This window comes from Strongylocentrotus purpuratus, unplaced genomic scaffold (assembly GCF_000002235.5).
Source record: "Strongylocentrotus purpuratus isolate Spur 01 unplaced genomic scaffold, Spur_5.0 spur5_scaffold_8, whole genome shotgun sequence".
NCBI lineage: Eukaryota > Metazoa > Echinodermata > Echinoidea > Camarodonta > Strongylocentrotidae > Strongylocentrotus > Strongylocentrotus purpuratus.
In genome coordinates, this window is record NW_022145614.1 from 2,375,791 (window position 1) to 2,385,559 (window position 9,769).

At 36.3% G+C, this 9,769-nt stretch overlaps 1 protein-coding gene across 1 annotated transcript; it reads right to left on the bottom strand.

Annotated features, from left to right (window-relative positions):
* Positions 1–555: 555 nt before the first annotated feature.
* Positions 556–8,748, bottom strand: LOC588190 (group XV phospholipase A2). Its single transcript, XM_787886.5, has 8 exons — positions 8,584–8,748; positions 7,054–7,210; positions 6,211–6,329; positions 5,083–5,181; positions 4,131–4,358; positions 3,261–3,506; positions 2,557–2,707; positions 556–1,778 (listed from the first exon to the last, which is right to left on the bottom strand). Exons 1-8 carry the CDS (start codon positions 8,684–8,686, stop codon positions 1,580–1,582), a joined length of 1,302 nt encoding a protein of 433 aa, XP_792979.4. The 5' UTR covers positions 8,687–8,748; the 3' UTR covers positions 556–1,579.
* Positions 8,749–9,769: the final 1,021 nt, after the last annotated feature.

A 9,769-nucleotide genomic window follows, 5' to 3' on the forward strand; every position in this document is an offset into this window, starting at 1 on the left:
CTGTGACCTGTGACCTTTGACCTACGTACTCCAAAATCTAATCAGATCGTCTTCCTATGGTGATAAATACTATTCCCGAGTCTTAAGTTTAAATCTTAAATGGTTCTTGAGATATTGTGATAACGGTCAAACGGGACGGACGTACGGACGTACGGACGGACGTACGGACGTACGGACGGACGTACGGACGTACGGACGTACGGACGGACAACCCGAAAACATGATGCCTCCGGCACCACCTTCGGTGGCGGAGGCATAAAAAAGGCACGACTAACTTGCTGTAAACCCCCCCCCCCCTCCCCCCTCTCCTTGGGTAAGTGAAAGGAAAAGAGAATTTTCTAGATTTCTGATCCCTGCCTTAAACATCTTCAATCATTCTGCTTTCTTTTAATTGCCAGTCGATGATGTTACAGTAGATTATTACATAATCTTACCCATAATAATCAACATTTATATAACGTGAACTTCACAATGTTATTATTATCATTAATACCCCCAGTCACTGGATTTCAAGCCCACACACATAACTGCACAACATATTTGCTGATTCACAAATAACATGGGTTACTGCAACATCATAACAATGTATTTCCTTGTCATTACCAGGCGAATGATACAATTTCAGAAGCTCATTACTACTTATGAGAAAAACTAAAATATTAAAAAACAAAGATGAAAATAACTTAAAAGAGTTTGGGTCAAAGCTCCTGTACATAAATGTAAGCACCACACTCTGAAATCAATCTTGCCTGCACAAGAAAATACCTGCAGAAGAAATACACAAAAGCTGTGGATTCTGAAATATGGATATGGCATAAGACAGGGTCCAAATGAAATAACATCATAAATTCAAACTCTAGTAATAACCAATTCCATTTCAGTGTGATACTGGCCATTTTTTTCTTCTAGAAGGAGAACTCATATATGGTGCAATAAATAATCTTCAGAAACTCAACTGCGTTGATATAAGGCTAACCTTGAGTTTTGCTAATAATGCTGTATTCTGAGGGGAAAATATCCTGAAATTATCATGAATTTGTCCATCAGGCAATGAATGTCGTCATTTGGACCACAAAATGTAACCAAATTTAGAAGAAAAAAAAAGACATGCTGAATATTGTATCACCATATCTGGGACTACACATTCTTGTGATGGGCCTTACTTACATGTATAATTCATGTGTTATTCACTTTATTATCACATTCAGTTTGCAAATCCTTTTTTTCCTCATCCAGTGAGTTTGTTGAATTCTTGAAGAATTATATCACTTGTATTATAATTGTTATACAAAGCTTAAAATGTCATTAATTAAGCCTGATAGTAATTTCAATATTGCATGTACATGTAATACTATAATTACAACTTTGTATAATTTAAGACAATAACTTAGTATAAAATGCTATAGAGGTGTAATTCACTAGCGGTATTATTAATCAATATTATTGACTGCAGTAACTGTTGTTTTTGTTGTTGCTGTTGTTGTTAATTGTTGTTTGTTATTTTACCGGAATTATGAATACCTAGATGACAGAAAGAAGACATATCACAAATAGCTGCAATGAAAACTTCCCTTCATGATCATGTTAGCTTTGGACTTTTCCTGGGACTGAGTTTGCTCCTTTTCTTGGAAGTTGTAGAATTGAGCTTGATGAATGGGAATAAGACTTCATTGATGATAAACCTGAAGACTGACTTCTCAGCTAGGATAGCAGAATGTTCTCCTGTTGGGCCTTTCACTTCATACTCCCTCACAGGTGAGTACTGCTCATTACGCCATCTTCATGTTAAGAAAGATAGAAGAAAGAACATATAAAGACTTTAGAGAGGATCCCTAAAGTCACAGATTCACTACTACTTCACCCAGGGAAAAAATTACTTTAAACATTTCAGGGGCTACTTTTCAAGTGTGCTTACATGAAAATAACACTCTTTGATTTGTTTTGCATTGAACTCTACATGAATGCAAAAATTTGGGCTCTTTTATGACTTTCGGGGGCTCTTTTGGGCATTTCGGGGGCTAATTTGCCCAGAGCCCCCGTGTATTTTTGTCCCTGACTTCACCATAGGACAAGTGAATTCATTTATAGAAATTACTTTTTCTGCTCAGGTTTTCTAATCATCTGTACAGATTACAAGATCAGAGGCCTGTCTATGAGTACTTGCGACTGAGTTGTATCAATCAATTGTATCTCTTTCAGTCGCAATCAATTTGAAGCAAGCACAGCCCTTTATAAGACGGGCCCCTGGTGTATGTCTGTGTCCTTTTCTTTATATCATAGCTTTTTTCTTTCTGTTCTGCAGTTTCCTCCAAGATACAAGATTAAAATGCATATTTTGATAATCATTGTTCTAATAGTTATGATGTATATTTTCTAAGTGAGTTGAATTGAATTTTTTTACAAAAAATTAATTTCTATACATTATTGATTTAATTTCATTGCCCTAAATAAAAGTAGTTTGTATCATCGCACAAGTGTTTTAATCCACTATTTTTATTCTTATTAAAATATATTCACAATGGTAGGCTCAAATCAGTTTGCATTCACTGGACTTACTTCCTATATGCTCTAAGGCTGCGTAGATTAACTGTTCCATCCCCTAAGCCCATTGATATTGTTGGTTGCGTGTCAGGAAATGAATTTCCTGGGTATGTGTAGTTAGCTTCAGTAGGTACCTCCACACCATACACAGGAAATACAGGAACATCTATGGACGATACAAAACAAACATTGGAAAACATTGTCTGCTATAAAGTTGAAAGGGAGGGTGTAACAATTACTTTATTTCTTTGCTAGAAGTTACTCCTCTGTTCCTGTTATGGATTATGCTTCTCTCATATAGTGGCTGAGAAAATATAAACAACAAATATTTCATCTATATCATTTCAATACAAGGAACTTGTCACATCATACTTCATATACAGATCCCTCGGATAGAACATTAAATGAAGGCCACGTGTACATGAGAGTCACCTCCCTTGCACGTTAAGAACCCACTGCACTTTTCGTATAAGAGTAGGGGGAAACCCCGGTGTAGTGGTCCACCTGCACACCCCAGTAACCTTGGCATTATATCCTGACTCATGGATCCTGTAAAGTATCGGCGTAGAAGTAGAAGTATAACTTACAGCTTTGTGTTAATCTTAGGGACAAGAAAGGTATAAGGGCAAGTCTACCATTTCTGCTATGAATTTGCTGACATTCTATGTGTTCCTTGACTTCAAACTCAGCGGAAAATCAATAATCTTCAATCATCCTACCTGGTGCTTTGATATCCTTCACAAGCCCTTGAGTATCTTGAAGGAGATCTAATCCTATAGTATAATTCAAATCTTTGAATAGCTGTGTGTAGTTTCTTGTTGTGTAGTTAGCTTTGGGTGTAGTAATGATGATTTCTTCTGGGCTCCAATAGTCTGTATTAGGGAAGAGGAAGACTGAGCTGGGGTAGGAACGCTGAGCATTGCGAGCAGTCAAGGCTGATATCACATATTCATTCAGATTATCACCTGTATAAAAATGAAGATATGACAAAAGTGTGATATAAACATTCAACAATCTCTTATGCACAACTTGATTGGTTGATTCAGCTTGGTGCCAAGATGATAAGTACAGGCTTGCAATTAAGCTCCGGGGGATAGTTTGCAATTTGCAGTCAAATCTGAGGGACTTGGAGTTAACTTAAAACACCAGTACTGTATTGCATAGTGTACTAAATACACCATTTCCTAGATAGCTCTATTGACTGTACAATAACTTCTTCCTTACTAGATGAATACACAGATATACATGTAAAGGATTACGGCAGATTCGAACGACAGGGGTGGAGAGGAGGTGATGCCCCCCTTTAGATCTTGGCAATGGAGGGACCAACTGCCACAACATTTTGCAAAAGCCTTTTAGAATAGTATCTGGGCAACATATCATGTCTCTGCCAATGCACGCCTTAGATTATTGAAGCTGATTTTCTTCCACCGATATCTAGTGTTTAAAATTCAAAGAGTTTCATCTGACACTGTTTATTGACATTCAAACTTCCCGTGCATTTACCACAGTCCTGCAAGACTTTTCTTTCACTCTATACAGTGATAACTACGAAAGAATGCACGACACATTGGACAATCATTCCTCACCTGACGTGACAACTCGCATGACTTTGGTGGTACCGGCGTAGGGTCCCGAGATTGGAACCCATGCCCTGATGAATCGGTTCTTCCATGATGTGGGCTGCTGGTTGAGGAAGTACAGCGCATAGAGACATCCTAGACTGTGTGATACAAGTACAACAGGTTCATGTCCATTCTTCTGATATGTTTCTTCTACTAAGTGCTGTAACTGCCAGAAATATGAGCCGCCTTCATCTGTATATCAAATGGAAAACACAATTATCTTAATTCAATCATTGTAACTTTTATTTGTTGAGTAAGTTTTACCCTGAGCGGCATCATCATTGGTCACAAGAAAGAATGTTTTAAAAGTGGTAAATCTAATGTCATTGTATTTCCTCGACTGTGCAGACTGAAACATTCACCCAAGTACCTAGCTTTGGGATGATTTTATTGACTGCATCCATTCAACTTGGTAAAAGGCTTTCAATTACTGTCATTTTACATACACTGAATCTGCAATTGAATGAAGTTGCAGAAAATAATTTTCACTAATCATTCTCACCAAGCACATTAAGATGCAAGTACAGAAAGTAGTAAAATGTTTCTTCAAATCCGACATTTACATTCGACCAAGTCCAACTACAAGAAATGGTTGATGAGTATCATATTTTAGTTTCAGTATCTTACTTTGATATGTTTAAGTTTCTTCTTCATTGGTCTAGATTTTAAGAGGAATTGAAGACATGACACAATTGTTTTTGTTTAATGTTTTTATATTACAGAATGATGACTTGAGTTTCAAAATATTTGTTCAGAGCCAAAAGGATATATACTCTGTGTTAAAATACAGGAGTTAATGCCATTCTTGCTCCAAAAGATGAAAGATCCTTGACAGTGATGACAATAAAACAACACACAAACATATGGACCTTCATCTGTTTGAGCATCATGTCATCTCATTACCCTGCATACTCACTGGGGGCTTTCCGGAAGTCATAAGGAGCTCCACGTATATTGACATTTCTTTCATAACCAACAGCAACCAAGGCATCCACTAGATGAGTGTAGTATGAACCTATCAAAAGAGGAAAATATTCTTGTTTTACATGTATGATCAAATTGGTGGTGTGGAAGGATGCTTTTTCACTTGTTAATTTCACTTGCCATTCTACTTTAATACATGTTAACATTTCTACACTCTCCACCTACAATATATTCATGTAGGGACAACTTGATAAAAACATTTGTCTGATAGATGAAATCATATAACCAGATAAAGCAGAAAAAACATCATTTCATCTCATTAAAGAAATAGCTGGCTGACTCGTAAGTAAATAAGACAGGTATAAAAGACATATTCTTTGGGCCGAAAAGAAAGATGACAGTCAGTCATACAGCAAGAGAAGAGATTGGGAGAGAGAAAATACAAGAGGTTTTGAGTGTTGAGACTTCAGCTAAAAGTTAGAAGAAAATAGGTGTGCTCTTTACTGGTGGGTGAAGGTAAACCTAGTATTGGTCATTGAGGAGGTGTAAATCTAATGGTCCAGTTAAACCATTGTTAAAACAGGGCTCAACACTAACAGGTACTCGGGACACAAAATCGAAGCTGCACCCCCACCCCCCCCCCCCCCCCCCCCCCCCCACCCCCAGAAAAATGTTGCAGTTTTCACAGAGGTTCACACATACAGACTGTAAAAAGTTCAATCCAAGTTAGTGTGGAGTCCTGGGAACATGTCATAAGTACAAGTTTACCGATATTCCATTGAATCATGTGCTAATTACATTACACGCCTTTCTATGGGATGTTGGTGAACTTGTCAGTGAACGCTGCCCTGGTTTATATCTCACCATGTAAAACAAGCAAGAACATAAATTGCTCTTTTATTGGACATGAGGCCAAATATATATTACTGAGGCTTAACCCAGTTTTGATAAACCTTCATGAATTCATGCTATTCAGTTCATACTCGAACATAAATTGCTCTTTTATTGGACATGAGGCCAAATATATATTACTGAGGCTTAACCCAGTTTTGATAAACCTTCATGAATTCATGCTATTCAGTTCATACTCGTTGTTTTACCAATAATGCTAGACATTTACCAAATGAACTCTTGCTTGGGTCTAACCACTCCACAGTGCTTGTATTTCCAAAACCAGGTATGTACACATGAACACCCTCACTATCTCGGCTTGTTCTTGTGGCTGGATCATAGACTAGTCTGGAAAAATTCAAAATTCAAACAGAGGAACAAAGTGAATGATCAAAATTAACAGAGCTTGGAGAATGTGTACTAATACAGCATACTAGATACATTTGGACATTTGAAATAGGGAGAGAAGAGGATGTTGAACCAAACCAAGGAGACTGACACATATAATGACAACAGACTGAACATTTCCCCCAAATGGTCAAGAATCAATCTGTCAGAGTCGGCGTGGAGTCTGTCTGGAGGTGAGCCTAAGGTATCAAAGCAGTCCCCAAATTATGAAATGGGAAACTTGAGCAATGTGATACACTAACATCAAATTCAAAAGTCATGGTCTACTGTGGTTGAATTGCTATCAGCTGCTCATGCTGTTGTATTGACTTCATCATAAACAGGTGTTCATGGATGACTTTAAAGAAGACAATGTTTGAAAAGCACTTTATACAAGTGTAGCAGTTTCTAAACATCATAACATACAACGAACATTAAAATAGTACCAAGAAATAAACAAAATAAATTAAGTCATTTATAAGAAAAATAAATTAGCTATCAAATTATGCAGTCTCATATCAACTAATCAATAGCACTTGGTACTTGGTTGGGTAATATCTTAAGCACCTCACTCAGGAAGCTATACTGGGATGGTAGGTGAGGCAATATTACACAAACAGCATATACACTATCAACAGATGAATAAACATACCAACACATAATAATAAACAAATGGATTTCTTACTTCATATTATCAATGAAACAGTCAAAGTAGTAGGGCACAAACTCATCAAGGTTGAGCCATAAGGTGAAAAGGCCACTTGTTTTTTGGCAGATGTATGGATGAAGAGTAGCTGTCCTGTTCAGAGTTGCCTGCAACTGACAACCACCATCACCAGGAACTGTAGCAAATATAGAGATTAAAATGATTAAGACAATAACGAATACGATTTAGTTCCCAACAACTCTCGAAGACAGATGTGTCATAATACACAAATATTCTATGAAAAACAAGTAAAAAACAATAATAAATAAATAAATACAAAAATAAAAATTGCTGCAGGTTGAATCATTGAAGAGAAAAAGAGAATTGAACAAAATTTTAATTAAAATAAAATCTTCATTCTGTGCAACGAACAACACATAGCAAGTCAATCAAAGTGTGTACACACTCAATGACCAATTTCACAGAGCTAGTATACCACCATCGCAGCTATCGGGTGTCTAGAAAGGGATTCCGTTGAATAACATGCAAAGGAAAGACCTACAAAAATGTATGCTGCATGAATCTAAGACTATGACTGATACCCATTTTCTCCAACTCGCCATTTCCACAATTTAAAATAGATCTTTTCTCTGCAGTAGGCCCTATATTTAATTCAATTAATTCAGGTGCATTGCCTGGTGTGAAAATGCATCAATGCCTAATTCATGAGATGCCCTTCATCTTTTTGTAGCGTTCTCGCGACTTAAAGCCCATCTGTACTAGTTTTCAGGAGGGATTGGACCTCCCTGCAAGGTCACTGACAGGTAGTTATCTCATCAAATCAGCTCTCACTTAACATAAAAAAAAGAGGATCATGGGGGAATAATGGTCACCGATTAGGCATCGTTTGCTATATAGAGGGGGCAAGTAGCTATAAGTAGTACAATGGGGCTTTAAATAGCCTGGGCTGCGTCTCACAAAACCGTCATAACTTAGTAGTTAAGTTGGGTGACATCCCATTGAAATGCGTGTTAAACTTAATACACGCGTTTCAATGGGATGTTGCTCAACTTGTACTTACGACGGTTTCATGAGACGCAGCCCTGGTCATCGACACCAAGTCGATGCGTATGTGTAGAGTAGATCTAGATTCTACACAAACACAACTCGCTTAATTTTGGTACAACAAAAAAGGCATTCTCATGAAATAAGCCACTTCTACTAGCTTCTCATTCATTTGTAATGCAATTTTGTTAAGACTACATCATGTAATCATATCATGGTAATGTATGCCTACGCCCCCATATCTATTTTGATTGATTTATTGAATTTTATTCGCAGTTGGCATCAACTTGATCAAGCCAAGGCATGGCAATACAAACTTGAACATGATCACGACTAGACCTAGTGCTACGCTACACTGGCTACAGCCGCGCCAGACTCACGGCCAAGTCACGAGTCACGAGACGCGAGTGACTGAGAAGGGGGGTCCGGTTTTTTGTTTACAAATTGTAACCGTCACTGCAAGAACTACATGAATAAGAATTATGAATTCATTATCAAGCTTACTTAATACCACTGGAGGCCCATCAAATAAAGCAGAAATTGTATGAATATGAGTTGAGAATAGTATAAAGGCGGTAATTAGTGTAAATAACGTAGATCTAGTCATGTTTTCCTCCGTACTGGTGAACCTTTCGTGTGGACCTTCTTCTGTTTGGTAGTTCTGTTTGGCACTTTGTTGTTGTTGTTGTTTTTGAGTTATTGGCGATTAGTCAGTGATTTGACTATTGTCGCCAAATTACTTTACGGCACGTGTTATATCTCTCAATTTTGGATTTTTTTAAAAATACATTTATTTCGTTTTATATTTATCTATCTTTTAAGATAGTATCGTAAAATAATATCGTAAGCAAAACATTCATGGGCTTTGTTAGTGTTTCTTAACAGTACGTGCAGATTATTTGTTATATCACATACACACCATACATAAATATGTATATAAGATAGCACCTACACAAGCTTCTATATTCAGTAATCTTATCATACCTTTTATCATTGTTGTTACTTTTTCTTATTTTATTTTCTTAATACATTATGTTATTATATTTTTAATGTACTGAGTGTAATTTAACATATTTATAATATCGTATTATGTTTTACTGTTCTTATTTTATTTTCTTATTACATTATGATTGTTATTATATTTTTAATGTACTGAGTGTAATTTAGCATATTATAATATTGTATAATGTTTTACTATTCTTATTTTATTTTCTTATTACATTATGTTATTATATTTTTAATGTACTGAGTGTAATTTAACATATTTATAATACTGTTCTTTTTTTATTTTCTTATTACATTATGTTATTATATTTTTAATGTACTGAGTGTAATTTAGCATATTTATAATATTGTATTATATTTTACTGTTCATCAAGGGAGGTATTACTTCCTGATAGGGAACCGTTTCGTTCTGAGAAAGAACCGTACAATAGCTTTTTGTATACTGGACTCACTCTTTTTTAAGTATTCCATAATTTTTTCAGGTTGGGATTCGTTAATTTCTGTTAGAAACATAGCCCTTTCTATAATATAGTTAGGGCAATGTACTAAAAAATGTTTTACAGTCTCTATTTCACTGGGGCATCTATTACAGAAACCAGTAGCATGAATTCCCAATCTGAGGAGATCCTGGTTAAGTCCAAGGACTCCAAAGCGGAGTCGATGTATTATTGTTGAATGTTGTCTC

Coding starts and splice junctions, on each gene's coding strand:
- LOC588190 (XM_787886.5), bottom strand. CDS start 8,686: ATGACTAGATCTACGTTATTTACACTAATTACCGCCTTTATACTATTC. Junction 5,182..6,210: donor CCCAAGCAAGAGTTCATTTG/GTAAATGTCTAG, acceptor CTCTTTTGATAG/GTTCATACTACACTCATCTA. Junction 2,708..3,260: donor GAAGGATATCAAAGCACCAG/GTAGGATGATTG, acceptor TATCGTCCATAG/ATGTTCCTGTATTTCCTGTG.